This window comes from Hibiscus syriacus, unplaced genomic scaffold (genome assembly GCF_006381635.1).
Source record: "Hibiscus syriacus cultivar Baekdansim isolate YM2019G1 unplaced genomic scaffold, ASM638163v2 tig00004779_pilon, whole genome shotgun sequence".
Taxonomy (NCBI): domain Eukaryota; kingdom Viridiplantae; phylum Streptophyta; class Magnoliopsida; order Malvales; family Malvaceae; genus Hibiscus; species Hibiscus syriacus.
The window spans coordinates 949,115-968,002 of NW_024062030.1; the positions used below are offsets into that span (position 1 = coordinate 949,115).

The 18,888-nt window shown below is 36.8% G+C and overlaps 1 protein-coding gene and 1 pseudogene across 1 annotated transcript; both read right to left on the reverse strand.

Moving 5' to 3' along the window:
* Positions 1–2,037: 2,037 nt before the first annotated feature.
* On the reverse strand, positions 2,038–8,518 carry LOC120197747 (annotated as a pseudogene).
* A 2,125-nt stretch (positions 8,519–10,643) lies between these two features.
* On the reverse strand, positions 10,644–13,848 carry LOC120198714 (type IV inositol polyphosphate 5-phosphatase 7-like). The gene is made up of 10 exons (XM_039199996.1): positions 13,511–13,848; positions 13,283–13,376; positions 12,927–12,992; positions 12,761–12,845; positions 12,551–12,655; positions 11,738–12,461; positions 11,427–11,620; positions 11,224–11,332; positions 10,991–11,139; positions 10,644–10,867 (listed from the first exon to the last, which is right to left on the reverse strand). Exons 1-10 carry the CDS (start codon positions 13,538–13,540, stop codon positions 10,645–10,647), a joined length of 1,779 nt encoding a protein of 592 aa, XP_039055927.1. The 5' UTR covers positions 13,541–13,848; the 3' UTR covers position 10,644.
* Positions 13,849–18,888: the final 5,040 nt, after the last annotated feature.

Consider the following 18,888-nt stretch of genomic DNA (forward strand, 5'->3'; position numbering starts at 1 on the left):
CTCCTCGTACCTCTCTCGAGGATCCTTCTTGTAATTGCTTTGTCTACCGCAAGGATCAGTTGCAGAGCAAAGCAAGCCAAAGGAAAGGAGAAGAGAAAAGAGCAAAACTATGAAGAAACACTTACTCGTAACCATGGTTATATTATTATCTTTTAGCTTGTGATGATAATAGCAAAGACTGGTATTGTAATTTATAGAGCGGAAGGTGATCTTTTGCATGCGAATCTTCATCAACGTGTTGAAACCAATGACATGCAACGCGGCAGGTGTGCAAAACAAATAATAGAGTGGATAGGTTAATGACCGAGACGCTGCATCCTTCACATGGTACGGGTAGGGTTACGACAAGCTTTGGTTGCAAGGAAAATCTTGGATGTGTCTGAAACCAGAAGCGGCGACATGATGATGCTTAATGGGCAGATTTTACGTAAACTCAGTTGAGTTTAGAAGGAGAGTTGAAACGGGGAAGTTGGAACTAAAAATATTTGGTAAAATTATTATTTTTATTTTTATTTTTACTTTTGATCATATAATTTAAAAATTTAGTTTGATCAATATATATTAATTTATTAAATTAATTATTATATAATTATTTGTTATATTTAAACTATTAAATATTAACTTTTGTTAATATAATGACATGGCATGTTAATGAAGAGGATAATTCTAATTTGACTCTTAATCTTAGACAAAAAGGTCATTTTAGCCTTTAATTTTAAAAATATCAATTCTATTTTTGAATTCGATCAAGGTCTCACCATCGATATTCACTCATCATCGCCAACTATCAACTTTAGAGAATAAAACGACGTCATTTTAAACAATGAACTTTAGGGTGTATCAATTTTGTCGCAAAACTTTTAAACAACTATATTTTTGGTGTTGTACTTTTCCAACCATAATTAACAACCAATTCCTTTTTATTATTGACCGTCTTTCACAACAAGATCGGTACCAAAATGTTTGTATTTCACTTATCTTTCTTCTCCTATGATTGTTTTATACAAAACTCACTCAAAATCGACGAAAATTCACTTAAAAGTTCAATGTATTAATGATTCAATCTCTTTCGATGACCATTTGATGAGATTAGTTTTGAGCTATGTCGTTTGTTTTCTCGAAATTATATTTCTCACCATTTGTATTTTCGAACACACCTAAAATCCTTTAAATCTATGCAAGTCCACCAACTCTTAAAAATATTAGATTTATTGTTTAATTTTGTTGATTTTGAGTGAGCTTTGTAGAAAACTAATTCTACGAGAATAAATAAGAATGAAATGTGAATGTTTTGATACCATCTTGTTGTGGAAGACTACAGTTGACGAGTGGTGGTTGGAAAAGTAAAGTGCCAAGATTGTCTAAAAGTTTAGTGTTAAAATTGATACACCCTAAAATTTAGCGCCTAAAACGACATCATTTTAGGTGTCAATAACAACACTTAAAACAACGTCATTTTATGAATCAACAATTGCACCAAAGCAATACCGTTTTGTTCATATCATCACATTGTTTAAATTTTTTAATAATACAAGGGTATAATTGAAGTTAAAAATAATGTTAAGTGCTATAATTAAAGAAATTAAAAGTATAGTGATATAAACGTTACACCACCTAAAATTTAGTGATATTTAATGTAATTTATTCTTGATTTTTAATTATATTTAAAATGATAGTATGTGAGTTTAATTATAAGGAGTTTTGATTTTTAAGTATATTTGACTCTAACTTTTTTGTACTATATTTGATAATACATGTTAATTATGTAATTACATAAGTTTTAAATTAAAAATGATATGGATTAGCATAAAATTGAAGAATAATTATATATTTTAATTATAATAATAAATTTTTTATTTATTTAATTTTTTTTTATAAATTAATTGATTAATTATATATAAAATTCATTTTATTAAGTTAATTAAAAAATGTTTTACTTTAAGAAAATGTTTTTATTCAAAAAAAAAAAAATATTTATGTGCTGAAAGACCGATATTCCATTACGTACTTTGCTTAACAAAACCATAAAATTCTATATTAGAACAAGCGAGTGAAATCCAGAAACGATGCATTGGGATTGTCTCTACTCTCCTCAGATCCACGTTGTTGCCTCTGCCGAGACACGAAGTAAGGCTCTTGCGCGGGTTGTTTAATATCTCATCGACCAATCTCGCCGGCACGCCAAACAAAAGTTCCTTCGCCTCCCTGTCCATTTGTCTCACCATGTTGTTTTTCCCGGCGATGAAGATCCTCTGGTTCTCCTGGTTGTAAAGTCCGAAGCCAATCGCCTTCAGGTTCTGGTTTTCCGATGCAACAAATGTAACCGGATGACTTGTTGGGGTTACAAATATGTCTCCGGTCGATAACCAGGCGATCACTTTTTTATATTTTCCACTTCTCATTTCCTCCTCTTTTTCAGGGTAAACTATTTCAACGTATCCTTTTTGTTGATAAATCGGGCAAAGTAAACGAAAGAACACAAGAATTTTAACGAGGTTCGGCAATGTGCTTACGTCATCTGTGCCTAGGCGGCGCTAGAAAATTTTTATTCAATGATAATAGGTTTAGGTTATATCTCTATTTATAATAGAAAACCCTGGTACATAATTACAAAATTAACCATGTACCGTACCACGGGGACGCACCCCCCGCACCCCCAACCCACATAATCGTAACCCCCTCTACAAGACTTTCTTTATAAGGACAGTTGATATTCGCTTCGCTCACTCTGCTCCATCCCCTGTCCTCTTTACCGGTATATATATTTATGAGCCATACCTTACATATCTTCACCTTGGCGAATATCCTGCCCCTTAGGAAATATTCAATGTGGGTTGGGTTACCTTACTTCTTTAACAACTTGAAACATTCAACAAGTCCAAGCAATGCTTGAACTTGTCTGTTGTAACTAGCTTGGTGAACATATCAGCGGCATTCTCATCAGTGTGTACCTTCTGAAACAAAATCTCTCCAGATGCAACCAACTCTCTGATCTTGTGAAAACGTACATCAATGTGCTTAGTTCTAACACGATATACCTGATTCTTAGCTAAGTGAATAGCACTTTGATTGTCGCAGAGCAGCTGAACTCCACCTTGCTGAACACCCAACTCCTTCACTAAACCAGTGAGCCATAAAGCTTCTTTTGCAGCTTCAGCCACTGTCATGTACTCAGCTTCAGTTGTAGATAGTGCCACAACAGATTGAACAGTAGACTTCCAACAAATATGTCCTCCACCAAGAGTAAAAACATACACTGTCATAGATTTTCTATTATCCAAGTCACCTGCATAGTCTGAATCCACATATCCTACAACCAAAGGATTATCTCGTTGACTACCAAAAACAATTCCATGTCCCACAGTACCCTTTAAGTACCGAAAGATCCACTTGACTGCTTCCCAATGTTGCTTACCAGGTTTAGACATGTACTTACAAACTTGACTAACAGCATGAGCTAAATCAGGACGAGTACATACCATTGCATACATCAAGCAGCCAACAGCATTAGAATACGGAACCTTTGTCATATCTTCAGCTTCCTTATCTGTCTTAGGGCACTGTTCTGATGAGAGCTTAAAGTGGTTCGCCAATGGAGTGCTAACTGGTTTTGTGCTGCTCATCGCAAACCTTTCTAGTATTTTTTTAACATAACCCCGTTGATATAACCACAGTTTCCTTGAGTCTCCTTGAGTCTCTGTCCCTGCAAATTTCCATTCCAAGAATTTTTCTTTGTAGCACCTAAATCTTTCATATCAAATTCCTGACTCAATAAAGTTTTCAAACCGATAACATCATCCATGTTCTTCGCAGCAATCAACATATCAACAACATACAGTAATAGAAAAATAAAAGAACCATCATCAAGGCTCTTAACATAGACACAACAATCATACTCACATCGGTTGTAGCCAATCTTGATCATATAGGAGTCAAACCGTTTATACCACTGTCTCGGAGACTGTTTCAACCCGTACAAAGATTTCTTCAATCTGCAAACTAAATGCTCGTTTCCAGGTTGAGTGAAACCTTCAGGTTGCCGCATGTAGATCTGCTCCTCTAAATCACCATGCAAAAAAGCAGTTTTAACATCCATCTGCTCTAAATACAAATCCCAACTGGCCACCAATGCAAGTACTGCTCGGATTGAAGTATGTCTGACCACAGGAGAAAAGATTTCATCATAATCAACTCCTTTCTGCTGTGAAAAATCCTTTGCTACCAAACGAGCCTTGAACTTCTCCCCTTCTTTTTCTGTTACTGCTGGTTTCTTCTTATACACCCATTTGCAACCAATCGGCTTTTTACCCTCAGGAAGGGGAACCAACTCCCATGTACGATTGTGATTCAAAGACTCCATCTCCTCAACCATGGCTGCCATCCACTTATCGTTTTCCTGACTAGTAACAGCATCATGAAAAGTAACCGGATCATCACTGCTAACAATAAGTGCAAAAGAGACCAAGTCTTCAAAACTCAATCTACTCGGAGGCTTTATATTCGTCCGTCTCACCCTGTCTCTGGCGAGACTATAATCCTGCAAATCATCCGTAGTGGAACCACCAGAATTCGGTTGAGACGTTTCTGGTTTCTCAACTGGAAACTGCTCGAATCCACCACTGTCGTTTTTCTGTTGCAACATGGATTGTTCATCAAAAACAACATCTCTACTGATCACAATTTTCTTCGCAACTGGATCCCAGAACTTGAATCCTTTGACACCTTTCTTGTAACCCAGAAAAATGCACTCCTTCAATTTTGCATCAAGTTTGGATCTCCCATCAGCAGATACATGCACATAAGCAGGACAACCAAAAATCCGTAAGTTATCAAAACTAACATCATGACCAGTCCATACCTCTTCTGAAACTTTCCTAGCCAATGATGCCCTTGGCAATCTGTTGATAAGATAACACGCCATGTTAACAGCCTCGGCCCAGAAGTGTTTGGGAAGCCCCGCATTCAACCACAAACATCTGGCTCTTTCATTCAACGACCTGTTCATCCGTTCTGTAACATCATTCTGTTGTGGTGTCTTGCACACTGTAAAATGTCTCTTAATCCCGTGCTCCTTATAGAAATGTAAGAACTGTGAATTTGTGTACTCCGTACCATTGTCAGACCGCAAACACTTGATTTTTCATCCTGTTTGGTTTTCTACCTCTCTTTTTCACAGCTTGAACTTCTCAAAAACTTCAGATTTCTGTTTCAAAAATACACCCAAACTTTCCGTGAAAAATCATCAATAAAAGTACATAATACCTAGATCCACCCAAAGACGATGTCGTGGAAGGCCCCCATACATCAGAATGCACATAATCAAGAATCCCTTGAGTTGTGTGCTTCGCAGTCTTGAAACGGACTTTAGTCTGTTTACCAAGAGCACAATACTTGCAAAAATCGAGCTTACAGCTTTTGATTTCATGCAACGGATTTCTTTTGTGTAATTCTGTCATACCACGTTCACTAAGATGAGCAAGACGCATATGCCACAGTTTTGTAGTATCATCACAGGATTCAACAGAATGAACTCCACCTGCAACGATACTCCCTAACAATCTATAAATATTTCCTGCAGTCATCTTTCCTTTTATCACAGTCAAAGCACCTTTAACAATCCGAATGGTTTCCCTATCCTCATCAGTCTTAGGGATAAAACCATTCTTGTGCAAAGTGCCCAAAGAAATCAAATTCTTCTTCAAATCTGGGATATGTCGAATACCACTCAACGTCCAAACAGAGCTATCATACATCTTAATTCTGAAATCACCAATACCAACAATATTGCAACATCGATCATCACCCAAATAAACAGAACTAGAATTAACCGACCTGTATGTCGAAAACCATTCCCTATTTGGCGTGATGTGATAAGAACATCCAGAATCAAGAATCCACGCATCCGTCAATTGAGTCGTTGAAATAGAAAGCATATCACCCTCACTGCAATCAGAATTGTCATCCTCGACCACGTTCACAGACTTGGATGAAACATCACGCTTCTCATCAGTCTGCTTTTTCAACTTCGGACAGTCTCGCTTCATATGTCCCGCCTCATTGCACTTGTAACAGTGAATTGTCTTCTTATCCCTAGATTTGGATTTGGAATTCCGCTTGCCAGACCCTGCCTTCTCTGGCTTCCGTCCACGGTCTCGATTACCCTTGACATATAAGCTATCGGCTTGAGAGTTTTCCCCTGCATTCTGCTTCCGCTGTTTGTGAGCCAACAAGGCTACAGTAATCTCCTCAACGTTGATAGTCTCTTTCCCATATGTAAGAGTAGTCACCATGTGTTCGTAAGAGGGAGGCAACGAACACAACAAAATCATCGCTCTGTCTTCATCCTCAATTTTTACATCAAGCCGAGCCAAATCAGAAACGATTTGATTGAAGACATTCACGTGTTGCGCCAAATCATGATCGTCCTGCATTTTCAGCTCATACAGTCGCTGCTTTAGATACAGTTTTGTCGTTAAGGATTTGGACATAAACTGACTTTCCAACTTCTTCCAAATTTCGTCTGGAGACGATAGATGCATGACGTGATACATAACCTCGTCCGCCAAGCATAATCGTATGGTTCCTGCCGCTCGTTGTTGCAATTCTTCCCAATCTTCCTCCTCCATCGACGTCGGCTTTGTAGGTCGCAAAGCCTTCAGGATACCCTGCTGCGCCAACAGATCCTTCACCCTCGTTTGCCATAATCCAAAGTTACCCAGACCATCGAATTTTGCTTCTGACATCTGATATCAATTGTTGATAAATCGGGCAAAGTAAACGAAAGAACACAAGAATTTTAACGAGGTTCGGCAATGTGCTTACGTTCTCTGTGCCTAGGCGGCGCTAGAAAATTTTTATTCAATGATAATATGTTTAGGTTACATCTCTATTTATAATAGAAAACCCTGGTACATAATTACAAAATTAACCCTGTACCGTACCGCAGGGGCGCAGCCCCCAACCCACATAATCGTAACCCCTCTACAAGACTTTCTTTGTAATGACAGTTGATGTTCGCTTCGCTCACTCTACTCCATCCCCTGTCCTCTTTACCAGTATATTTATGAGCCATACCTTACACTTTTCCTTCGGTGATAAGGAGCACCATTTAGACTTTGAATTGTAGTGTGGAACAAAGATTGATCCCTTTAAAAAACAGGGTTTGATTTCGATTAGTATAAGGAGATAAATTGTAATGAAATTATGGGAGTAAAAAAGGGTCGTTTGGTTTGACGTACTTGGTTTATTTGGGCGGCGGAAAAGGAGACATTAAGGTCACGAAGAAGCTCGAACTCATGAGGGCAAGCCTCGAAGAATTTTCCGTTTTGGTTGGAGTAGATCGGCGTTTGGGTCAATAAGTTGAAGGCGAATCTATCTTCTTTTTCCCTTGGCGTGGTGGCTCCTTGGCTCAATGACCTTATCTGTTCTTGGCTGGCTCTAAAAAACATTCCCTGCGGCCTTTGCTTACCATGGAACAGCTTTCCTATCTGCTCACTTCATGTCTATTACAAAGAAACATGAATTAATCAATAACCAACAAATAATCAGGCAAAAGAACAGATAATATTAGTAGTTAAAGAAACATACATTGAGGACAGCCTCGAGAATTTCACGGCTGAAGAGCCGGTAATATGACTGAGGATGTTCTTGTCCGGCAGGGAAGAATTCCTCGAATTTTCCGGGGTTATTAAGATGGTGGTGGAGCACTGCTATGGCTAGCTTCTCATTGTTGTCTCGGTTCACCAAGTACACCGTGCTTCCTGCTGGAACTCTCAATACAACTCTCAATAACCATTTTTTGTTCATGGTTAAAATAAAAAAGGATGAAAATTTACCGATGTTACTATTTACCATTTGTTACTATGTAAAGTTTCTCGGCGCAGACTCACAGTGGTCAGGGAGAACGGAAGTGTTGGGATTAGCTTCTAATATCGCGACGTGAAACTCGTCGATTCCTTTTAAGCAAACGACATTGGTGAGAGAACCTCTTGAGGACCCTGAAATTGCCGTGTTCTTCCCCGAACCGAGCTTGGAACGATCTCCTGTGAGGGAAATAGTACGGGTTGCGGCTTTGTTGTTGCTCTTCTTCTTCTTCTTCTTCTTCTTCTTCTTCTTCTCTCTTACAGCTCGGTTTCTCGTACTGCTGCTGCTGCTCTTCTTGCTCGTATTGTTTCAGGCAACTTTGTTGGCATTGTAGCTGCTGACTTTGTTCTTGTTCTCGGCACCGTCTCTGACATTCGGCGTACTTCTTTTGAGGATATCCGGGGCTCAGATCACGGCGGTGGTACTCTTTTTCTTCCCGTTCCTTCCATAACTGCTTTCTGCATTCTTATAGGCACCAAGCTTGCCCCCTTTGTTCAGGAATCTCCGATATGCATCGCTTCTTGCACTCGTCGAATCGCGCTTCAGGATCCTCCTCGCCTCTTTTGCAAAGAATGTCAGCGGCAGAGCAAAGCAAGCCAAAAGAAAGGAGAAGATCCAAGAACAGAACGATGAACAGAAACTTATTCTTCACCATGATTACACTATTAAGCTGTGTTTGATTTTCAATTTGCGGTGGTAATTGCAGAGACTAGTACTGTATTTAAAGGCGGAAGGTAACCTTTTTTGCATGTAAATTTTTATCTACGTGTTGAAGACATTAACACGCAAGGTGCCGAGTGTATGTACGTAGGATTAGGACAAGCTTCTTTGTTTGCAGATGTCTTTTTATTTGAACTCAGTTGAGTTCAAACTTTAATAGCGTCTTGATACTGGGAAGTGGGTGCTTTGTAAATTGTAAGGTGAAATGAAAATAAGTTCGATGAGTTTATGCTCAGATTCTCGAGTTAATGTTGAGTTGATATTGATCTGTATTCTGGCAGTATGGGTCAGCTCTGGTGTACGCATGCTGCTCTGCATGATGATGAGTTGCAGGGGATATAGTTGACACTATATATATAACGCAATGAGATTTTATCAAAAATTCTTTAAAATATAGTTAGTTTTTAATAATATGTAGTAGTATGCTTCATTAATAACATAAAATCTATAAATATTTGTTGAGTCGAATAATAAAGATAATATTCCTTAAGAATAAAGTTTTATGGTCGAGTCTTCAGCAATAGAAAATAGTATCATAAAAGGTTTGCCTTCAACTCAAGAAAATCAACCTGAGTCGACTTAAAATATGATCAAAACATATACTTACCCAAGAATTTTAGTAGATTGATGTATTTTTATTGTATGATCTCGTCTCTCGTACATATACTTACTTCACTTTACGATCTCGTTTTTCATAACAACTTTCCTTTTATTAATTAATAATTATAATATAATATCTATTCGAAATTTCTCAATTATTTAACAATAAATATTTTAAAAAAAATTGTAAGGATCACACTCAAACCCGAGCCCTATAGAGATAATACTCATTTATTTAATCACGAAGGTCGTTTGATTCTGTCTCCTACACCTTATGATAAAAGATGATTGGAATATTTGCCCACTTTTTCTTTTTGGTAGCAGCCCCACTCTTGCTTTTTACTTTCTCTACATTCCAGACAAGTAAGAACAAACTAATAATAAGGTGCAATCAACAGAAGACAAAGCTCAGCATGAAAGTGAAATCTCTTACTCATGGCTTCCATATAAGTCTGCCAAGCCTGCAATAAAGTAAAATAAACAAAAATGGCAGTGCAGATGTTCCATTATGAATGAAACCAACTTTTCTCAGTAATATCATTAGCAAAAAGCATTGGGATAAAACAAGCATTCTGATTTCTATTTCCACTTTTCCTTTTGGTTCTTTACATTTCTTCTATCACTTTGGTAATGAAGTACTCATATTGACCATCCTTTCATCTTCTTCAGCTCATCAAAAAGAATTTCCCTAAAACTAACAAATTGTGAACAAAACAATCTCCGAGTACCCTCGGTTCATCGGCAGTTCATGTTAATGCAGCTTCTTTCCTGCAAAACCAAAAAACAAAGTTACATAATGATCACATAAGTAAGCTAGTTTTAACCTTTTTGAGTAATTTAGAACTAATCATAAGTACCTATCAGTTGTGAAGAATTATCGATATGGTACAGAGCTTGCTTCGAGATGCATTTGAAGTGAAATTTTGTTAATCGGTTGTCTTTAACTATCATTGGTTTGTTGGAAGCTGACATCTTATATTATCAATGATTCGAGTTAGCTAACCTATCGGTTACAGAGTTTACACCTGATCAACCAACATAAAAACAAGATTAGTCAAAGAAACCAATAAATGGTGCATCGAAAAGGGAACGAAGAAAGAACCAACCTTTTTTAGTTAGTGAGCAATGGAATGTCTCTGTCACCCTTATGAATGAACATCATCAGAGTGATTCTTAGCTGCACATGGGAAAAGAATGGCTCTTCTCAGGAAAAAATAGATGGAGAAAAAAGAACAAAAATATTGAGCACTTCCGATGCTATATGACGAAGTAAATTTTCTTTTTCAGAGCTGGTTTTTCAAATAGATTCTCATAATCTCATCGCTAAATGACTGTGATTCGGTTTCTTGGTCAATTCAATGGTGTCTTTTCCATGTTTAAAAGCTATGGGAGTAAAGGATTAAGGTCTAAGGACCACAATCACAAAGGTGTATTGAGTGCAGGAAATTTGTTTTACCTCTTTTAGAAAAAATTTAGATCGGTGTATCCATGCGCATATGGCAAAAGCTCCTCTACCTCAATCCTTGAAGTGGAGTAACTCGTGCTCTTCTTCAACCGGCCACGACTTGACTCAACTTCAGCCCAAAATATACCATAAACTGGTCTATGATCCGAGAACTTAGATTCCCCTCGGACATAAGATAATTGGTGGATACCTTCTCCATGCCATAATATCCTGTCGCACCTTTGTACAAAAAAGTTTAATTCAGTACACTTCTTTTATTAATCCAATTTTCTTTATAGTTCCGCATCAGAGCTATGATTTTAACTACTTTATCGTGTCGTGTGGCAGGAAGCATTTTCTTACCAAGCAGGAGTTCGGCATTTCTCCTTTGGATACATATCATCCCCTGTGTATCTGTCCGAATTTCTTGAATACTTGTACGTTGGTGGGAAGTAAATCTTTCCTTCGTTCCATCCCTTGAAAACGCGACCTCTTTTCTGCTCTATCCGTAGCTGCCGAAAATTCACCAATGAAAGGTTTTAAACAATTGTATGTTATTCCAAACGAATATACAGTTTGTATAAGTAAAAGCATACCTGGTCATTTTCTAACAATGCCCTCCAGTTCTGCATCTCAACAAGTGCCTTGGCAGACCGGTAAGAGAGAGCAATACGATAATTCAAATCCCCGAGCCAAATTATTCGACTGGATTAATAAATAAATAAATAGTCAGTAAATGCAAACAAGCTTATTTCTAAGTTTTGTTTCAGACAGTTAATGTGCAGACTAAAGTCCTTACTCATGCTCGAGGATTGTTTCAGGGGACTTTTCATTTTCTTCATCACGAACCCGTGGAAATCTTGTCTTCTTAAGAATCTCCAAGACATCAGCATTCCTTCTTAGCTCGTCGCCCTCCTTTTGTCCAGAAGTTAAATGAGTGCATATGAAGCAAAAGCTTGTTTGATGCAGCAACATACTGACAGATATAGAACCCTGGCAAAACCGAACCGTATTGTTTAATCACGAGTGCCTCTGATTCTTGAGTATACCACAAGTAAATTACACGAAAATAAACTCTTTTAAGAGTGCCGTTTTACGGTTGAGTGATACCTTATTTCCGAGATAACCCATCAATCCTCTGCCAACACAAGATACTTTCATGTTTTTAACATGGTCTCTCAACTCGCTTCTCACCCAGATTGTGATAAATATGCCAACCATTTGCTTACTAGCCACTAGGCAGTATCTTGAATGCCCAGGCATCCTATATCCCTGTTCGGATGCAGATCCACCATAGGACATTGGCGAGTACAATACGGTACTTGGTGATTCCGTGATCCCATTATCATCATCTGATGAACCCATTCTGGAGTAATCACTAGGTCGGGAGTAGTCGCTAGGCCGGGAGAAATCACTAGACCTATTACCCCATCTATAACTGGAGTCGTTGTCACTTGGCCTGTTACCCCATCTATAACTGGAGTCGTAGTCACTCGGTCTATGACCAAATATTACCCTATCACAAACACTGAATCGCCTATCAAGTCGTGGTTGTGGAATCGAGGGATCGTTGTCCATTCTCCAGCTGCTGGTTGTCTGAAACGATCGGCGGTGACAGAAAGATGAATTCTTCTGCCTAGATGATCCCTCAAAATCAGCATCCACCTCGACAATGGGCTGAGGAACAGGAGATGGTGTATAACAACCCCCGCATCCGCTGGTTCCGGGGAGATTGTTTAGAGTCTTTCGAACGAGAGACAACCATTTTTTGGCTGGACCATTGTCTTCTGCACCCAGAATATTCCCAGCATTCAAAGGAACTATCTCTTGAAACCTGTAAGAAAACAAATAGGAAGGAAATCATTCTGTGAACAACCGAAGTTTGGTAAGAAAGCCATGAAGGTCAAAACTGCCATAACATACCCAAGGACATATATATCTGCCGGAGACGAGGCATGCAGCAAATCTTCTAGATTCAAATTACTCGGTGGGGATCTTCCAGCCACATTCCATGTAGATACAAAGATGCTGCTCCAATGGAAAACAGTAGAACAGTTGGAACTAATGCATCACAAAGGAATAGAAGCGATAAAAGGAATATACTATACACAACTTAAAAGAAAACATACATACCTATAATTTTCGACATCTATGATTCGAGGGTGATCGAGATTCATTCTACCTCGCCGGCTTTGCTCCGTACTCCTACTAAATTTTTCTGCAGATCATAGTAACATTCAGAACTTAGAATCAGCCAAACTAATCCACACAAAAAAACTTGAGAAATGAGATTAGGAACCTGTTTTACTCTTTTTGATTGTGCATGGATCCCTTTCCGAGAAGCTGGTCCTATATTCAACTTCACCTCCTGAAGATTGGAAATCAAAAAGAACAAAGATGAAATTGCTAAAGGAATATTTTAAGGATGCTTTGTGTGTTTGATGAGAGAGTTGCATGAAAAGAGAAAGTATTAGAATCTTGAGTACTTATAGATAGAACCAGGAAAAGATAAAGCCTTGAAATAACCAAGTAATGCAATCTCTTTCCTTCATTTTCTTCTTCTTTTGTTGGCATGAAAGCTTGAGATTCTAATTATTTTATGAATGCTGGGCAATCATTGTGAAATTCCCAGAAAATAAAGCTCAGAGTACTCACCTCCTCCTCCACAAACATGATCATCAGCTTGAAAGTCCTCAGTTTTGCTCTTGATATTGAACCATTTTCTGACCATTTTCTTGGACCAGGAGAGCTATACCAAAAAGAACAATGAACACACATTAAAGGAAAAACAAAGAAAAGTTCCTCCCCCCCCCCACAAATTTGAGTAATGTAAACCAGAAACAGAGGAAGAGGAAGAACAAAAGCAGAAGGCCAAACGCAAACCTTGCTTTTCTTAGGTTTCCCTTCTCCCATTGTTAAAACTTTTGCTTCATACAACTCCTAAATTTACTCTTTTTACTATTCCTCAAAGCTCTAAACTTTGATACAAATCAACAAGAAAAAAAACTGATGCTAAAACCCCGTAAGCAGCACAATCCACTAATCCTTCACCCCAAAAACAAGCTGAATTCGTCACTTGCTCAAGAACAAGGTTAAAGTTGAAGCAAAAACAAGCAATGGGTTTGTCTTAGTTTCCTCTTCCATGCATGTGAAAGCAAAGAGAGAAGCTAAAGAAAACCCAGAAAAGTACAAAGGGTTAAAGGACCATAGAAGAAATAGAGAGATAGAACAAGGAGGAAGATTCTTGATGTAGAGCAACACACAATGCGGCAAACATAAAAGAAGAAGGTCTAGAGAGAGAAAGCTCATGAGAACAAACTAAAGTAAGCAGCTTCACATTGTTAAACAAAAGAGAGAGCCTCGTTATCGGTAAAAAAAAAAGAAAGCAAGGTAACAAAATTTGGAATAGAATAAAGTGTATTTCTTAATTATTAACTCATTGGTCTTTGGTTTCCTCAAATCTCAAGGCTAGTTCGACATGAAAGTGGCTTAAAGAAGCAATGTCGTTTTTAGCATGTGTTGTAGGTTAAAACGACAAGGTCTGGTCAGCAAAAGTGTTGAAGGAGGGTTTTAAGCTATGCCCCACTCCATTGACAAGAAACTGTCTTTGAATCCCCTTTTCTCTGCTGAAAATCTCTTAGCCATTTTTGTTGGTCTTCCATCGAACTAAAGAAAGCAATTAAAGAAGGGTCATCTCGCTTTGTAACACTAATATTACTCTGAAATGATAATTTGGATTGTAGATTATATTTAATATTTACGGTAGATGAAATACGAGTATAATTGAGATAATTTTTAATATTTATCATTCAAATCTCATTACTTGAACTTAAACACACTGGTTAATAATACCTACTTGACTGTCTAACAAGTCAGAACATGATATTTAAAAATTACAAAAAATTAATAATTATTATGATAAAAGCTGTTAAATAATAAAATTTATATAAATATAAAAAAATCAAAATGCACTTAAAAAGGCAACTACCCCAGATTTTAGGGGTGTCACTGTTCTTTATCCATCACTGACCTACTGGATTCAGACTACATTTTCAGGCACTAGGACCATGCTTTTTTATTATTTAATATGGGATTTATTTTTCAATAATTTTCCCTATTAAATTTTGGCCACTTGTGAAAGCCATGGAGGAGGAGCCTCTAGAGGAAAAGCATGCTTAATCTACTTTTTTTTAACGGTAGAGTGGAGGAGATTTCTAAAGTCTCCGGCGTCCATGGCGGCTCCTCGGGCCATCAACAATCTTTGACTGCATAATTCCAAACATTGTTAATCAAAGCAGTCAAACACATGGTTCTTTTAAGACCTAAAGCTCCTCAATTTTTGAAATATATAAATATATATCATATATTGTCTTCTCGAAATTTAATTTCTCAATCAAAAGAAATGAAATAAAAACGTCTTTAAGTGTGTATATTTTTTTTTTGGATAAATTTGAATTTATTATTCAAGAACCAAAGTCAGGTACAAGCACTTCCAGTAACCGATACAATCAAAACTAATTATAGGCTACATACAAAAGAATCAATCGGTTAACCTATACCCCAAGCATTACAAAGTTGAGTATTAACATAATCTAAACGGTTAATTTCTTTCTTCTGAGTTTGATCCCTACTATCTCTTTGATAGCTTTAAAGATATCTTCAAGTGGTCTGGAGCATCCTTGAAAAAGACGTTTGTTTCTTTCCTCCTAAACGGTATAGACAAAAGCGCACCACGAGATCTTAAGGATAGTGGTAAGTAGGAAATTTCCTCTCCATATTTCACAAGCTTGTACAATCATATCCTCCCAAGAACGAGTAGAATTTCTCAACCTAATATGCAAAAGCACTTGATTCCATACATGAGAAGCAAAACAGAAGTCAAAAAACAAATGATCTATAGTTTCAATTGCTTCGTTACAAAGGCAGCAGTTTGTATCATTAACAATTATCATTCGTTGTAAATGAGCTCTAGTAGGGAGTCTATCTAACAAAGCCATCCATGTAATAATGCTATGTTTAGGAATATGTAAAAGATGCCATACCAATTTATGCCAAGATGCCCTTTCTCCTTTCTCCCTTATTTCCTCCCAAATAGATCGAATACTCAATGCTCCAGCAGAAAAAACAGCAGCAGCTTCTATTATGGATTTTAGGATGCGGTTTAAGCACCAGCTGTAGGAAGGATTAAAATCAAATTGCCAGAAATCTTGATCCTTTATAACATTTGCTTTGATCCAGGCCACCCACATTGAACCTTCTCCAGCAAGAATTTTTCGAATAAGGTTGATCATGCACGACATGTTCCAGATTTTTAAACCTTTCAAACCGAGTCCTCCTTCTCACTTCATTTGGCATATTTTAGATCATTTTACTCTTGCACCAACATCTAAATTATCATAACCTTTCCAAAAAAACCTGGAGCAGAGTTGTTCAATCTTGATAATGATAGCTTGAGGTAAAACAACCTGACGACACCAATAGTTTGCAACATTGTGGAGAATTGTCTTGATGAGTTCCAGGTGACCAGCATAGCTCAGATGCTTACCAGACCAGGAAAAAATTATTGATTTAATTTTCTGAATCAGATATTCACAGTCCTTTTCATTCAGTTTTCTTGAAACTAAAGTAATACCAAGTATTTTACTGGCAAGGAACCATGAGTGAAGCCAGTTGAGGACTTGATAGATTCAATAATATTCCTTGAGATTCCTGCAGTAAAGAAATCACATTTTGATACATTTAGTTTAAGACCATAAATATCATAGAAAAAATCCAGAACAGAGCAGACTCCCAAAACAGATTCTAAATTCCCTTTGCAGAATATTAATAAGTCATTTGCAAAAGATAAATGTGTGAGCTCAACTTTTCTGTATTTGGGATGATAACCATACAACCCTCTGGCAGCAGCCAAATTAAGTAATTTGGACAGGACATTCATAGAAAGGATAAAAAGGATAGGAGATAGAGGGTCTCCTTGTCTAATACCCCTAGTTCCCTTAAAAAACCAATAAGACTGCCATTAAAAGAAATGGAGAATCTGACCTCCTAGAAACATGATTCAATCCAGCCAATAAACTGTAAGGGTATGTCAATGGCTTTTAGGACAACAGAAATAAATTCCCATTGGAGAGAGTCAAAAGCCTTTTGGATATCAATCTTCATGGTGCACCTTGGAGAAATAGTTTTTCTTCCATAACCCTTTACAATCTCTTGAGCAAGAATAGTGTTGTCAACAATGTTCCTATCTTTTATAAAGGCAGTTTGATTGAGGGTAACAATTCCAGGAATAAAGCCATTTAGTCTTTTAACTAAAATTTTTGTGATGACTTTATAAATCACAGAACAACAAGAGATTGGTCTGAAGTCTTTGATCTTGCTAGGATTAGGGACTTTAGGGACCAAGACAATTGCGGTTGCGTTGAAAGCATGCAAGAGAGAGGATTGCTGGAAGAAAATTTTAATTGTTGTGATGATCCTCTCCAACAATAGACCAAGGAAATTAAAGAAGTAAGGAGTGTAGCCATCGGGACCCGGAGCTTTGTCATTAGCTTGACAGAAGACAACTTCTTTGATTTCATCAGCCGAGATTTCTTTAACCGGACTTAAGGAAGAATCCAGTGGCAATGCAGTCTGCAGGATGTTTTTCAAAAAGCCAGCATCACTACCCTTAACATTCGAATCAGCAGTACCAATCAGATTGGTGAAAATCTGAATAATTTCATACGACATAGCATCGTAAGAGGCAATTCTATTTCCTTGCTCGTCAATAAGAACCCAGATGGTGTCCTTTTTTATTTTAGAAGCGACTGCAGAATGGAAGAACTTAGTACATTTATCACTACCCTTGACATTTACTTTAAAAATACAATTCCTTTCTACTTTAAAAATATAGAATTAAGATTTGATATGCAATCGACTATGTCTATTAAATTCCATTTCCAAATGTTTTATCGTTGATGTATATTGTCCTATTATCATGTGGGTCTTTGGAAATCATCTGGGGCAATTAGAAGAAGTAAAAGATTGAATACACTACAATACAAAGAAAAATGGAAAGTGATGAATTGTATCAAAGGCCAAATACAAAAATGGGCAATATTTGTAGTATTTGGATATCTAAAGAGCAAAGCAAGTGACCCTACTTTAGGGTATCTTCTATTCTTTCATTGACAACTTGACCTTAATTTTTTTGTTTCTTTTAATTTTTGAGCGATGGATGGTATCTAAGTGACAAGGTTCTTTTGGATTCAAGAAAACCATGATGAAAGAAGAAATTGATGCAACATTTTTCTCTCTGTCTCATTTTATAAAAGTCTCCCTTATATATGCATATATAATTTTATAATATATTTGTAAACTTTTTATAATTCTTTTGTACTATTAATTTTTGTATTTGTGTTTTTTTATATTAATTTTTTTAATAAATTTATGTGTTTATTTTTTTCTTTTTTTGATTTGTGTTTCATTGCTTTTTATCTTTTATAAATTATTATTCATAATAAGTATCTATATTTTTATAAGAAAAAAATGAGATACAATCATTTAAAGATTAAATACAAGATCAATATCAATTAAAGAATTGATAATAAGCTATTATATTATAGGGATGGGCATGAGACCCGAATCCGACGGAACCCGACGCGATCAAGTCAGATTTTTTTTAATCAGGTTCGGTCGGGTCGGATTCAGGTTTAGGGTAAAAAATACTCTACCTGATCCGTAAAAATATAATTTTCCTTATATATTTAGAAATAATTACAATAATACCCCTCTATATATTATTTTTTTCAATTAAATCACTGTTTTTATTGAATAAAAATAATATTTTTATTATTATTTCGGGTCGGGTTCGAATTTCATTTCAAAAAGTCGGGTCGGATTCGGGTCGGGTGGATGATATATATTATACGGGTAGGGTCGGATTTCGGGTGGAGGAGTCATTGTTCTCGAGTGGACAAAAAATCCGGCCTAACCCGACCCATGACCATCCCTAATTATATATCAAAAATGCAAACCACCATGGTTAAACCAGCGGCGACAAAGCCCTAATAATACATATAGAAAACTCATTATTCTAAAAAAAGAAAGGTATTATTTTTTCTAATAATATAATCATTTTCTTTCTTCCATACGTTAAAACCTAAAAATGTTAGTATTTGGAGAGGGATAATATTATGAGGGATAATTATAAATAATTACGAGTAAATGATGATAAATAAAAAGATAAAAATATAGTGATTTACATAAAAATTTTAAACGGA